The sequence below is a fragment of the Salmo salar genome, chromosome 07 (genome assembly GCF_965601325.2).
Source record: "Salmo salar chromosome 07, fSalSal1, whole genome shotgun sequence".
NCBI classification, from domain to species: domain Eukaryota; kingdom Metazoa; phylum Chordata; class Actinopteri; order Salmoniformes; family Salmonidae; genus Salmo; species Salmo salar.
Genome location: NC_138297.1, coordinates 67,878,931 through 67,894,704, shown reverse-complemented (window position 1 = coordinate 67,894,704; position 15,774 = coordinate 67,878,931). Strand labels below are relative to the sequence as shown.

Genomic DNA, 15,774 nt, shown 5'->3' with positions numbered 1-15,774 from the left:
TCTCTCTACTATTATTCTGACATTTCACATTCTTAAAATAAAGTGCTGATCCTAAGTGACCTAAGACAGGGAATTTTTACAAGGATTAAATGTCAGGAATTGTGACAAACTGAGTTTAAATGTATTTGGCTCAGGTGTATGTAAACTTCTGACTTCAACTGTAGGTTTTAATGCTTACATCGTCTCAATGTGGCCTTGAGTCTTGGTTTGGTCATTAACTTGTTTGGTTCTTGTAGACACAGAAACTTTAGTCATACTCTGAGATTACTCTGCTATTCACCACTTCCTGATCTCCTACGTTCATTATCATAACTCATGACTTACAAATGTGGCTATATAATCAGATAGATACAGTCTTGTCCGTTACATGGGCAATCAGCAGGATTTTACTGTACCCTTTACATGGGCAATCAGCAGGATTTTACTGTACCCTTTACATGGGCAATCAGCAGGATTTTACTGTACCCTTTACATGGTCAATAAGAAGGATTTTACTGTACCCTTTACATGGTCAATAAGAAGGATTTTACTGTACCCTTTACATGGGCAATCAGCAGGATTTTACTGTACCCTTTACATGGTCAATAAGAAGGATTTTACTGTACCCTTTACATGGGCAATCAGCAGGATTTTACTGTACCCTTTACATGGGCAATCAGCAGGATTTTACTGTACCCTTTACATGGGCAATAAGAAGGATTTTACTGTACCCTTTACATGGGCAATCAGCAGGATTTTACTGTACCCTTTACATGGGCAATAAGAAGGATTTTACTGTACCCTTTACATGGGCAATCAGCAGGATTTTACTGTACCCTTTACACGGGCAATAAGAAGGATTTTACTGTATCCTTAACATGGGAAATCAGTAGGATTTTACTGTACCCTTTACATGGGCAAACAGCGGGATTTTACTGTACCCTTTACATGGGCAATCAGCAGGATTTTACTGTACCCTTTACATGGGCAATCAGCAGGATTTTACTGTACCCTTTACATGGGCAATCAGCAGGATTTTACTGTACCCTTTACATGGGCAATCAGCAGGATTTTACTGTACCCTTTACATGGGCAATCAGCAGGATTTTACTGTACCCTTTACATGGGCAATAAGAAGGATTTTACTGTACCCTTTACATGGGCAATCAGCAGGATTTTACTGTACCCTTTACACGGGCAATAAGAAGGATTTTACTGTATCCTTAACATGGGAAATCAGTAGGATTTTACTGTACCCTTTACATGGGCAAACAGCGGGATTTTACTGTACCCTTTACATGGGCAATCAGCAGGATTTTACTGTACCCTTTACATGGGCAATCAGCAGGATTTTACTGTACCCTTTACATGGGCAATCAGCAGGATTTTACTGTACCCTTTACATGGGCAATCAGCAGGATTTTACTGTACCCTTTACATGGGCAATCAGCATGAGTTTTCTGTACCCTTTACATGGGCAATCAGCATGAGTTTTCTGTACCCTTTACATGGGCAATCAGCAGGATTTTACTGTACCCTTTACATGGGCAATCAGCAGGATTTTACTGTACCCTTTACATGGGCAATCAGCATGAGTTTTCTGTACCCTTTACATGGGCAATCAGCAGGATTTTACTGTACCCTTTACATGGGCAATCAGCAGGATTTTACTGTACCCTTTACATGGGCAATCAGCATGAGTTTTCTGTACCCTTTACATGGGCAATCAGCAGGATTTTATGAACAATAAGTCCTGTTGTGTGATTGCATATAAAATAACATCAAACATGATTTATTTCTCAGATATACAACGTTAAGTTCATTTAATTACACAGCCATATGAAAACAAGGATAATAGAAGGATACATGAGTCATGATTGATGCAGAGCCTGAAATAACTTTATTTTTCGTCTCAACATGCCTGGTGTGCCACCCACCCACCCCGGCGCTGACGGAATAATGACATAATTGTGCTCAAATCCATTATTTTAATAAATCACTAAGTTATAAGTCATATTTCCTTGTGGATCTTGACATGTTTACGAAAAAGTTCACAAAGTGTTTTCTTTCTGTTCTGTTCCACACAACGTTTATTACCTCTAAATCGTCCCACCATCAATCTCCTTTTAGGAATAACAAACACCACTCACAGATTACGCTCATTTGGTAAAGTTGTTTATTACATATTACACGGATTTAACACTCTGATATAAAAACAAAATATGCATTCTATTCACTGGCCCTATGAATGTAATGTACACACAGCCTCTAGCCAACGGGACACTAGGCTAGCTAAACCTGGCTAATCAACAGGACACTAGGCTAGCTAAACCTGGCTAGCCAACGGGACGCTAGGCTAGCTAAACCTGGCTAGCCAACAGGACGCTAGGCTAGCTAAACCTGGCTAACCAACGGGACGCTAGGCTAGCGGAACCTGGCTAACCAACGGGACGCTAGGCTAGCTAAACCTGGCTAACTAGGCCTACTACCTACAATCTGCAGAGCATGCGCCAGGCCTCCATCAGACCTCCTCCTCAGGGACCCTTTACTTTACAAAATATACTTTTGGTATAAATACTCATCTATATTTTTTTTATACAATTCTGGTATTTTAAGAGCTCAAGATAATAAAAAAATAGCTTTTGCCTCCAAATTCTGAATCTGGGTAACGATGGAGAGAGAGAAAAAAACAAGAAGAAGAAAAGAAAGACAATGTGTCACATTTGACAGTGGATTCATACAGCTACCCCAGTATCTGGTAGTTTGTAACAGAAACATTTGGCTACTTTGTGGCCTAATGAACAACCCAGATTCAGCCCATCCACCTCAGTTGCAGAACGTTTTTAAAATGTTTGCTACGGTGTGCCCTAATGAACACAACCCAGATTCAGCCTACCCACCTCTCTTTTTAACCATGTCAAACACCTAGGAAAGGCCCTGAGACAAGGATGTCTCGCTTTCTCTGCTCTCTGTCTTCAGCATGTCACATGGACGAATGGCCACAGGCAGGTTCATTACAGTGAGTTTGTGTTTTGTTGAGAGAGAGAGAGAGAGAGAGAGAGAGAGAGAGAGAGAGAGAGAGAGAGAGAGAGAGAGAGAAGAGGGGCAGAAAACTAACTCACAGACAGACAGACAGACAGACAGACAGACAGACAGACAGACAGACAGACAGACAGACAGACAGACAGACAGACAGACAGACAGACAGACAGACAGACAGACAGACAGACAGACAGACAGACAGACAGACAGACAGACAGACAGACAGACAGACAGACAGACAGACAGACAGCAGAGGGGCAGAAAACTAACTCACAGACCATGAGCAGCAGAGTTTTCAGGAACATTGAAGAATGGCAAAGATGGTTGATTACATTTTTAGGTTTCCAAGAGCAATTCGCTTTATAAGTAATGACATCTACCTCCTTAATTCATCCACACAAGGACAAAGGAGGGGCAATGTCAAGACTTTGCGGTTGTTTCACGAGGTTGCTACATTGAACCAGCAATAAAAGTCCCTAATTTTCCTCGTTCTAAGTGCTGGAGAGCTCTGAGGTGTTCTCCTGCTCTGATATAAAGGTAGATATGACCTGTGACCAGCAAGGCAGGAGAGGAGGAGAGGGAGAGAGGATGAGGAGAGGGAGAGCGGATGAGGAGAGGGAGAGAGGATGAAGAGAGGGAGAGAGGATGAGGAGAGGGAGAGAGGATGAGGAGAGGGAGAGCGGATGAGGAGAGGGAGAGAGGATGAGGAGAGGGAGAGAGGATGAAGAGAGGGAGAGAGGATGAGGAGAGGGAGAGAGGATGAGGAGAGGGAGAGAGGATGAAGAGAGGGAGAGAGGATGAAGAGAGGGAGAGAGGATGAAGAGAGGGAGAGAGGATGAAGAGATGGAGAGAGGATGAGGAGAGGGAGAGAGGATGAGGAGAGGGAGAGAGGATGAAGAGAGGGAGCGAGGATGAGGAGAGGGAGAGAGGATGAAGAGAGGGAGAGAGGATGAAGAGAGGGAGCGAGGATGAGGAGAGGGAGAGAGGATGAGGAGAGGGAGAGAGGATGAGGAGAGGGAGAGAGGATGAAGAGAGGGAGCGAGGATGAGGAGAGGGAGAGAGGATGAAGAGAGGGAGAGAGGATGAGGAGAGGGAGAGAGGATGAGGAGAGGGAGAGAGGATGAAGAGAGGGAGAGAGGATGAAGAGAGGGAGAGAGGATGAGGAGAGGGAGAGAGGATGAGGAGAGGGAGCGAGGATGAGGAGAGGGAGCGAGGATGAGGAGAGGGAGAGAGGATGAAGAGAGGGAGAGAGGATGAGGAGAGGGAGAGAGGATGAGGAGAGGGAGAGAGGATGAAGAGAGGGAGAGAGGATGAAGAGAGGGAGAGAGGATGAAGAGAGGGAGAGAGGATGAGGAGAGGGAGAGAGGATGAGGAGAGGGAGAGAGGATGAAGAGAGGGAGAGAGGATGAAGAGAGGGAGAGAGGATGAAGAGAGGGAGCGAGGATGAGGAGAGGGAGAGAGGATGAGGAGAGGGAGAGAGGATGAAGAGAGGGAGAGAGGATGAGGAGAGGGAGAGAGGATGAAGAGAGGGAGAGAGGATGAAGAGAGGGAGAGAGGATGAGGAGAGGGAGAGGGAGAGAGGATGAAGAGAGAGAGAGAGGATGAGGAGAGGGAGCGAGGATGAGGAGAGGGAGAGAGGATGAAGAGAGGGAGAGAGGATGAAGAGAGGGAGAGAGGATGAGGAGAGGGAGAGAGCATGAGGAGAGGGAGAGAGGATGAAGAGAGGGAGCGAGGATGAAGAGAGGGAAAAGAGCTGGACAGTGGACCAGACATGAGGTCATTCTCCTGGAGAGAAGAAGAAAGACGGGATGAGGAAAAGAGAGGTCGACAGCCTGGAGCTGAGCTCTGAAGATACCTCAGGAATCGCCTCAGAGGGCTTTTAATCCTCGCTAACCTCAGATCCAAGTATTTGTCTGGAGAGGCCGCTGATGTTTGGCATTAGTAGTCGGTTGCGTCTACCAAAAAGCAGAGGAAGTAAGAAGAAGAAGACAACAGAAAGAGGAACGGAGGAGAGGGGTGAACCAGAACGCGGGCCGCTCTGACCTGACCCTCGTCCCGGTGATATTTCATTTCACGAGCGATCCAGCTCCTTGGAAAGGGTTCAGTCCTGGAAGCCGGGGACTTGGCCACTTGATACCTCTATCCAGGTTAACACCCTGCTGCTGCTATGCTGCCGCTATGCCTGGCCAAAGAACAAAGAGGCACAACACAAGATGTCTCTGTCCTGCCCCAGCGCAGTGGGGGAGCAATACACATCATTACCACAGGTTTTCATTCTGACCTCTAAAACACATGAATAAGAATCCTCCTCTCTCTCTCTCTCTCTCTCTCTCTCTCCCTCTCTTTCTCTCCTCTCCTCTCCTCTCTCTCCCTCATCTCATCTCCTCTCCTCTCCTCTCTCTTTCTCTCCTCTCCTCTCTCTCCCTCATCTCATCTCCTCTCCTCTCTCTTTCTCTACTCTCGCTCTCCCTCTCTTTCTCTCCGCTCCTCTCTCTCCCTCATCTCATCTCCTCTCCTCTCTCTTTCTCTCCTCTCGCTCTCCCTCTCTTTCTCTCCTCTCCTCTCTCCCCTCCTCCCCTCTGCCCTCTGTCAAGGTTGGGTTGAGGAAATATGCCGGTACGTGCTCTAGTCACTAGGTAATGGAGGAGAGTGATGCATGCTGGTGATTGACGTAGTTAAATGATAAACACAACTGAAGATGTATTATACTATGTTGTCATCACTCTAAACGGGCTGTAATGGTGCATCGATAAAACAGTCTAAAAGCACCAACCCACTAAATATACATTTTGACCATGGATAGAGATTAGAAATTACTTGTTTTTTTCTCTGCGAGCTACAGCAGTATCTTGAGATCAACAAGGGACTGAAGACAGAGAGGTGGACTGGGAAAATAGAGGTACGGAAATGGGGGTCAAATATTATGGTCAAATACGTATACATACCAAACCTTACTTTAAAACAAACTGGCATATTCTACAAAGGAAAACAGATTGTCATAGTAAGTGTACACAAATGAAAGGGCACGTTAATGCAATCTCACACACACACACACACACACACACACACACACACACACACACACACACACACACACACACACACACACACAACACACACACACACACACACAGTGTGGCATATGTGACCAAATGGCATTGGTGCCGTTGTTGCTGAAGGAGAATGTTGTGACATGGCAGTCTTAGCTGGTGTAATCTCACAAGGTCACCACACTTTTAACACCAAGTATCGATAGACGACAAGACCCAACACACACACACACACACACACACACACACACACACACACACACACACACACACACACACACACACACACGGACACACACACACACACACGGACACACACACACGCACGCACACACACACGGACACACACGGACACACACACGCACACGCACACGGACACACACACACGGGCACGCACACACACGCACACGCACACGCACACACACACGCACACACACACACACACACGGACGGACGGACACACACGCACACACACACCCACACCCACACACACACACACACACACACACACACACACACACACACACACACACACACGCACACACACCTTACAAATTGTTCTCACAAAACTCAGCTTGTAATTGTATAACTGTCAGAGAGACTGTTTAAACTCTAATGAGGTGTATAATCTTAGAGATCTAACGGAAATAAAATGAAAGCAAAGCGATGGAATTTTCTCTTCCTCCTCCTCCTCCTCCTCCTCCTCCTCCTCGTCCTGGCCTACATATTATAGAGTCAAGTACCTTCATTAAAAGAGCATGGCCACTGTGTTGGTGTACATATGATGATCGTAATGGTGATCATAACTGTGTTCATAACATAATCAGTTCTGCTTCTGTCCAGCATCAAGCTGCCAGGCCAGGGTATACACATAGCTGGTACTGTACAGACACATAGAGAGATATGAATACCAGGACAATGGGAGTCTATCTAGCTCTATATTAGAGTTCTGATTCAGACAGATAGAGAGATGCATACCAGGACAATGGGAGTCTATCTAGCTCTATATTACAGTTCTGATTCAGAGGAGAACCATGGCGGCCATTTTGTGTCCTGTTCCTGTCCGTGTAGCAGTGGCCTTGTTTCTTCATCCTTCCTCTCTGGCTACATGTACTGCTCTAACACAGTCTTTGTCTGTGTGTAGGGGGTTGATATAGGGCATGGGGTACTGGGGGTAGAACCCAGAGCCCTGCAGCCCTGGGGGTAAAAACAGTGAAGCCTGAACGCTAGTCTGCCTAGCGACAGGGGATGAAGGCAACCGGAGGGTGGTGTGCCTCGGCGCTGGGTTGCTGCCCCGCCCCCCTAGACTCCTCCTCTTCCTCTGACACCCCGAAGGTGACCAGGGCCTGCGTGGAGTCACATGACTGTTTCTCGGCGTCCTCCGAGTTGAGCGAGACGAGGCTGAGTCGGCGGGGTCTGCTGAGGTGCAGGGCGCCGCGAGTCCTTCTGTGGAGCAGGCCCAGGTCCTCTCTGAAGTGAGGGTTGAAGAGGACGTAGAGTAGAGGGTTGAGGCAGGCTGGGAGAGGAACCACCACTAGAAGCACTGACTTCACCACCTCAGGCCCTACTGAGGGCAGTTTCAGCAGGGAGGAGAAGGAGAGGAAGGCTACAGGGAAGTACAGGAGACAGTTGGTGAACAGAAGCCAGGCAACGTGACGGATCATGGAGCAGTCCCACAGGCTGTCCGGCTCTCCTTTCTCCAGGCTGCAGTAGAGGCGGGCATATGTGACGGTCATGATGAGGTAACATAGGGAGTTGACCAGGACTAGAGCCACCATGAAGCCCAGAGAGGAGGGCTCTTCGTAGGGCATGGGAAGACAGATGGAGGAGACTCCATAGTCCCCCAGCAGGGGGAGCAGGGTGATAGCCAGGCCCAGAAGGAAACACAAGGCCGCCACCAGCCTCAGCGTGCCCGTCGAAGTCTTCCCCTCAGCGGCCTTGCCTCTCCGTACCGACAGCCCCCTCTCCAGAGCGGCCACCGTCAGTAAGAAGATACTGGTCTCAGAAGCGAAGATGGAGACGAAGCCGGTCAGCTTGCAGCCCGTGCTGCTCTCCCAGCGCGCCCCGTAGCGGCCGAAGCTGCCGAAGGTCAAGGCATCGACGGTGGCCAGCGTGGCAGACCACAGCCCCATCAGACTGTTTACCAGAGCCAGCAGGCCAATCAGCAGCTTCACAGGGGACAGGAAGGACGGGGAGAGAAAGATGGAGACCATCACCAGTGTGTTGCAGACCAGGGAGAGAGTAGCAATGACCCACACACCAACACGGATCAACCAGCTGCCAAACAGGTGGTGGCAAGGACGGAATGGACCTGAGGAGGGACAGATCAATCAATCAACCAGTCACTCAATCAACCAGTCAATCAATAAATCAATCAACCAGTCAATCAATAAATCAATCAATCAACCAGTCAATCAATAAATCAATCAACCAGTCAATCAATAAATCAATCAATAAATCAATCAACCAGTCACTCAATAAATCAATCAACCAGTCAATCAATAAATCAATCAATCAACCAGTCAATCAATAAATCAATCAACCAGTCAATCAATAAATCAATCAACCAGTCAATCAATAAATCAATCAACCAGTCAGTCAATAAATCAATCAACCAGTCAATCAATAAATCAATCAACCAGTCAATCAATACATCAATCAATGTATGAACCATGTTAGGGGGAAGGGTGGTGGGGGGGTGTTGCCTTACCAGGTGAAGGGGAACACTGGACAGTGTGGTGGGATTTGGGCTCATCATCAAAGTCCAGCAGAAAGTCCTCATGGTCTTCTTAAATCAAATCAAAGGTTATATCCAGGTTATCAACACGTTTCATAGGAACTGAAAATGAGTCACTGTTTCTGTCAGGGGCATATTAGCAACACACCATGTATCCTTACAAGAAGGATCTGAAGTGGTATCCCATTCCCTTTTAATGGGGCACTACTTTTGTGCAGTGTACTATCTAGGTTGTTTGAGAACACACCTTGGTTAGACAAGATGCCCTCCCTTCTCCCGAAGTCGTCCTTCCCGTTGTTGTTATTGTCTCTGTCCCAGGGAGAGGAGTGTTTCTCACAGGAGACGAAGGCACAACACTGGAAGGCATAGGGCAGCTCCATCACCCTGCAGAGAGAGAGAGAGAGACAGAGAGACAGAGAGAGAGAGAGAGAGAGAGAGAGAGACAGAGAGACAGAGAGAGAGAGAGAGAGAGAGAGTGAGACAGAGAGACAGAGAGACAGAGAGACAGAGAGAGAGAGAGAGAGAGAGAGAGAGAGAGAGAGAGAGAGAGACAGAGAGACAGAGTCATCCTACAAGAAACCTGGTATAGAGGAGATGTACCAACTGGTTGCCCTCTAGGTTACAGAGAGCTGGTAGTCCCATCCACCAAACTACCAGGTGTGAAACAAGGAAGAGACTCAGGGGGTATGCTAATTTGGTATAGAGCAGACCTAACTCATTCTATTAAATTTGTCAAAACAGGAACATTTTACATCTGGCTTGAAATTCAAAAGGAAATGATCTCAACAGAGAAAAATGTCCTCATGTGTGCTACCTATATCCCCCCAATAGAATCCCCATACTTCAATGAAGACAGCTTCTCCATCCTGGAGGGGGAAATCAATAATTTCTAGGCCCAGGGACATGTACTAGTCTGTGACGACCTAAATGCCAGAACCGGACAAGAACCTGACACCCTACCTGGAGGTGACAGCATTCCCTCCCCCATATGCCCCCCTAGACACAACTACATAACAAACATAACGGGTCACAGCTCCTGCAGCTCTGTCGGACACTGGGTATGGACATAGTCAGTCGAGGGGACTCCTACGGTAGGTACACCTATAGCTCATCTCTTGGCAGTAGTACTGTAGACCTCAACCCAGAGTCTCTCAGAGCGTTCACAGTCAGCCCACTGACACCCCTATCAGATCACAGCAAAATCCCACTCTACTTGAACATAGCTATGCTCAATCATGAGGCATCAAAGCCAAAGGAACTGAGTAACATTAAGAAATGCTATAGATGGAAGGAATGTAGTTTGGAAACCTACCAAAAACAAATGAGGCAACAACAAATTCAATTCCTTTTAGACAACTTCCTGGACAAAACGTTCACTGTAATAGTGAAGGTGTAAACTTGAGAGTAGAAAACCTAAACAGTTAATTTGACCTCAGCTTCCATATCAAATCTAAAAATGTCAAGCAGACAACCCCTTGAAAATGAACAACAATGGTTTGATGAAGAATGCAAAAACCTAAGATAGATATGGAGAAACCTGTCCAAACAAAAACATAGAAACCCAGAAAACCTGAGACTACGCCTTCATTATGGTGAATCACTAAAACAATACAGAAATACACTACGGAAAAAGAAGGAACAGCACGTCAGAAATGAGGGCCTGCTATACAAATGGATGGAAAGTGGTGTTGGGGGAAAACATACAACATTATAAAATCCATGTACACAAACAAGTGTGTGGTTAAAATTGGCAGAAAACACGCCCATTTCTTTCCACAGGGCCGTGGAGTGAGACAGGGATGCAGCTTGAGCCCCACCCTCTACAACATATATATCAATGAACTGGCGAGGGCACTAGAACATTCTGCAGCACCCTCTACAACATATATATCAATGAACTGGTGAGGGCACTAGAACATTCTGCAGCACCCGGCCTCACCCTCTACAACATATATATCAATGAACTGGTGAGGGCACTAGAACAGTCTGCAGCACCCGGCCTCACCCTCTTCAACATATATATCAATGAACTGGTGAGGGCACTAGAACATTCTGCAGCACCCGGCCTCACCCTCTTCAACATATATATCAATGAACTGGTGAGGGCACTAGAACATTCTGCAGCACCCGGCCTCACCCTCTTCAACATATATATCAATGAACTGGTGAGGGCACTAGAACAGCCTGCAGCACCCGGCCTCACCCTCTTCAACATATATATCAATGAACTGGTGAGGGCACTAGAACAGCCTGCAGCACCCGGCCTCACCCTCTTCAACATATATATCAATGAACTGGTGAGGGCACTAGAACAGCCTGCAGCACCCGGCCTCACCCTCTTCAACATATATATCAATGAACTGGTGAGGGCACTAGAACAGTCTGCAGCACCCGGCCTCGCCCTACTAGAATCTGAAGTCAAATGTCTACTGTTTGCTGATGATCTGGTGCTTCTGTCCCCAACCAAGGAGGGCCTTCAGCAGCACCTAGATCTTCTGCACAGATTCTGTCAGACCTGGGCCCTGACAGTAAATCTCAGTAAGAGAAAAATAATGGTGTTCCAAAAAAGGTCCAGTTGCCAGGACCAAGAATACAAATTCCATCTAGACACCGTTGCCCTACATCACACAAAAAACTATACATACCTTGACCTAAACATCAGCGCCACAGGTAACTTCCACAAAGCTGTGAACGATCTGAGAGACAAGGCAAGAAGGGCCTTCTATGCCATCAAAAGGAACATACAATTCGACATACCAATTAGGATCTGGCCAAAAATACTGGAATCAGTTATAGAACCCATTGCCCTTTACGGTTGTGAGGTCTGGGGTCCGCTCACCAACCAAGAATTCACAAAATGGGACAAACACCAAATTGAGACTCTGCATGGAGAATTCTGCTGAAAAATCCTCAGTGTACAACATAAAACATCAAATAATGCATGCAGAGCAGAATTAGGCCAATACCCGCTAATTATCAAAATCCACAAAAGAGCCGTTAAATTCTACAACCACCTAAAAGGAAGCGATTCCCCAACCTTCCATAACAAAGCCATCACCTACAGAGATGTGAACCTGGAGAAGAGTCCCCTAAGCAACCTGGTCCTGGGGCTCTGTTCACAAACACAAACAGACCCCACAGAGCCCCAGGACAGCAACACAATTATACCCAACCAACTCATGAGAAAACAAAAAGATGACACATTGGAAAGAATTAACAAAAAAACAGAGCTGACTAGAATGCTATTTGGCCCTAAACAGAGAGTACACAGTGGCAGAATACCTGACCACTGTGACTGACCCAAACTTAAGGAAAGCTTTGACTATGTACAGACTCAGTGAGCATAGCCTTGCTATTGAGAAAGGACGCCGTAGGCAGACCTGGCTTTCAAGAGAAGACAGGCTATGTGCACACTGCCCACAAAATGAGGTGGAAGCTGAGCTGCACTTCCTAACCTCCTGCCAAATGTATGACCATATTAGAGACACATATTTCCCTCAGATTACACAGATCCACAAATAATTTGAAACCAAACCCAATTTTGATAAACTCCCATATCTACTGGGTGAAATACCACAGTGTGCCATCACAGCAGCAAGATTTGTGATCTGTTGCCACAAGAAAAGGGCAACCAGTGAAGAACAAACACCATTATGAATACAACCTATATTTAAGTTGATTTATTTTCCCTTTTGTACTTAAATTATTTGCACATCATTACAACACTGTATATAGCCATAATGAGATTTTAAAAGTATTTGTTCTTTCTGAACTTTTGTGAGTGTAATGTTCACTGTTAATTTTTAATAGTTTATTTCACTTTTTTTTATTGTTTACTTCACTTGCTTTGGCAATGTTAACATGTGTTTCCCATGCCAATATAGCCCTTACCGTAAATTCCGGACTATAAGCCACAAAGTTTTTCCCACACTTTGAACCTCGCGGCTTAAACAATGAGGCGGCTAATATATGGATTTTTCCCGCTTTCAATTTTTTTTTCTACAAAAAACACATTCTGTGACGTGCTCAGTTTCTTGCCGGCATGAAGCTTTCATTAGACCAATGAAATTGCCGAACGGGTTAAGGTCAAACAACTTTTTTGTTTACTGTTTAGATTAAATCAAGCGCTCTCAAACTTCCCATCATTCTGATTACGGTAGTCATTTTGTCACCCTCATCATGGCAAAGACACGGAGAAATGCATATGATGCAGCTTTCAAGTTGAAGGCGATTGATCTGGCTGTTGGAAAAGGAAATAGAGCTGCTGCACGGGAGCTTGGTCTTAATGAGTCGATGATAAGACGTTGGAAACAGCAGCGTGAGGAATTGACTCAGTGCAAAAAGACAACTAAAGCTTACTGCTAATTTTTTATTTCTTGTTACAAGCCGTGTTTCGTTAAAGCCTATTTATTTATTGTTACAAGCCGTGTTTTGTTAAAGCCTATTTATTTTTGTTACAAGCCGTGTTTCATTAAAGCCTGTGTAAAGTTCATTTGTTTCAATGTACCGGTAGGCACCTGCGGCTTATAGACATGTGCGGCTTATTTATGTTCAAAATAATATATTTTTTAAAATTCAGTGGCTTATATTCAGGTGCGCTTAATAGTCCGGAAATTACGGTAAATTGAAACTGAGAGAAAGAGAGAGAGAACAGGAGAGAGAGAGAGAGAGCAAGGAGAGGAGAGGAGAAAGAAAAGGAGAGAGAGAGAGAGAGAGAGAACAGGATAGTGAACAGGAGAGAGAGAAAGAGAGAGAGAACAGGAGAGAGAGAGAGAACAGTAGAGAGAGAGAGAGAGAGAGAAAGAGAGAGAGAGAGAACAGTAGAGAGAGATAGAGAGAGAGAACAGGGTAGAGAGAGAGAGCAAGGAGAGGAGAGGAGAAAGAAAAGGAGAGAGAGAGAGAGAGAGAACAGGATAGTGAACAGGAGAGAGAGAAAGAGAGAGAGAGAACAGGAGAGAGAGAGAGAGAGAGAGAGAACAGCAGAGAGAGAGAGAGAGAGAGAGAGAGAACAGGAGAGAGAGAGAGAGAGAGAGAACAGTAGAGAGAGATAGAGAGAGAGAGAACAGTAGAGAGAGATAGAGAGAGAGAGAGAACAGTAGAGAGAGATAGAGAGACAGAGAGAATAGTAGAGAGAGATAGAGAGAGAACAGTAGAGAGAGATAGAGAGAGAGAGAGAGAGAGAACAGTAGAGAGAGATAGAGAGAGAGAGTCAGTCAACACAACACAACACGTAAGGCATAGGGCAGCTCCATCACTCTACAGACAGACAGAAGAGACTAAACACAATGCTACCACCATGCTTACCTGTTTATTAAGTACCAACTGTTTATTAAGCACCAACTGTTTATTAAGTACAAACTGTTTATTAAGTACCAACTGTTTATTAAGTACTAACTGTTTATTAAGTACCAACTGTTTATTAAGCACCAACTGTTTATTAAGTACCAACTGTTTATTAAGTACCAACTGTTTATTAAGTACCAACGGTTTATTAAGCACCAACTGTTTATTAAGCACCAACTGTTTATTAAGTACCAACTGTTTATTAAGTACCAACTGTTTATTAAGTACCAACTGTTTATTAAGCACCAACTGTTTATTAAGCACCAACTGTTTATTAAGTACCAACTGTTTATTAAGCACCAACTGTTTATTAAGTACCAACTGTTTATTAAGTACCAACTGTTTATTAAGTACCAACGGTTTATTAAGTACCAACTGTTTATTAAGTACCAACTGTTTATTAAGCACCAACTGTTTATTAAGTACCAACTGTTTATTAAGTACCAACGGTTTATTAAGTACCAACTGTTTATTAAGTACCAACTGTTTATTAAGCACCAACTGTTTATTAAGTACCAACTGTTTATTAAGTACCAACTGTTTATTAAGTACCAACTGTTTATCCAGAATTGAAATTGCAGTGGTGTATGACATCATACGAATATTTAAGTCTAGGAGTTCCTATGGCCTGGGTAAATCATGTTTTATTGGTTGGTCCTTCAACTGTAACTATGGCCTGGGTAAATCATGTTTTATTGGTTGATCCTTCAACTGTATCTATGGCCTGGCTAAATCATGTTTTATTGGTTGATCCTTCAACTGTAACTATGGCCTGGGTAAATCATGTTTTATTGGTTGATCCTTCAACTGTAACTATGGCCTGGGTAAATCATGTTTTATTGGTTGGTCCTTCAACTGTAACTATGGCCTGGGTAAATCATGTTTTATTGGTTGATCCTTCAACTGTAACTATGGCCTGGGTAAATCATGTTTTATTGGTTGATCCTTCAACTGTATCTATGGCCTGGGTAAATCATGTTTTATTGGTTGATCCTTCAACTGTACTATGCCTGGGTAAATCATGTTTTATTGGTTGGTCCTTCAACTGTAACTATGGCCTGGGTAAATCATGTTTTATTGGTTGATCCTTCAACTGTAACTATGGCCTGGGTAAATCATGTTTTATTGGTTGATCCTTCAACTGTATCTATGGCCTGGGTAAATCATGTTTTATTGGTTGATCCTTCAACTGTAACTATGGCCTGGGTAAATCATGTTTTATTGGTTGATCCTTCAACTGTATCTATGGCCTGGGTAAATCATGTTTTATTGGTTGATCCTTCAACTGTAACTATGGCCTGGGTAAATCATGTTTTATTGGTTGATCCTTCAACTGTATCTATGGCCTGGGTAAATCATGTTTTATTGGTTGATCCTTCAACTGTAACTATGGACTGGGTAAATCATGTTTTATTGGTTGATCCTTCAACTGTACTATGGCCTGGGTAAATCATGTTTTATTGGTTGATCCTTCAACTGTATCTATGGCCTGGGTAAATCATGTTTTATTGGTTGATCCTTCAACTGTATCTATGGCCTGGGTAAATCATGTTTTATTGGTTGATCCTTCAACTGTAACTATGGCCTGGGTAAATCATGTTTTATTGGTTGGTCCTTCAACTG

General features: G+C 44.7%; 1 protein-coding gene across 2 annotated transcripts in view; it reads right to left on the bottom strand.

Annotated features, from left to right (window-relative positions):
* Nucleotides 1-2,132: 2,132 nt before the first annotated feature.
* LOC106609731 (leucine-rich repeat-containing G-protein coupled receptor 5) overlaps nucleotides 2,133-15,774 on the bottom strand; it is a 194,987-nt gene continuing 181,345 nt past the window's right edge. The window contains exons 16-18 of one of the 2 annotated variants that reach the window (XM_082977998.1): nucleotides 9,056-9,192; nucleotides 8,782-8,859; nucleotides 2,133-8,382 (exon numbers count right to left, since the gene is read on the bottom strand). In XM_082977998.1, the coding sequence (XP_082834124.1) occupies nucleotides 7,307-8,382; nucleotides 8,782-8,859; nucleotides 9,056-9,192 (1,291 nt within the window). In that variant the 3' untranslated portion in view covers nucleotides 2,133-7,306. The remainder of the gene's footprint in view (nucleotides 8,383-8,781; nucleotides 8,860-9,055; nucleotides 9,193-15,774) is intronic. The other variant, XM_082977999.1, reaches the window with a different exon arrangement.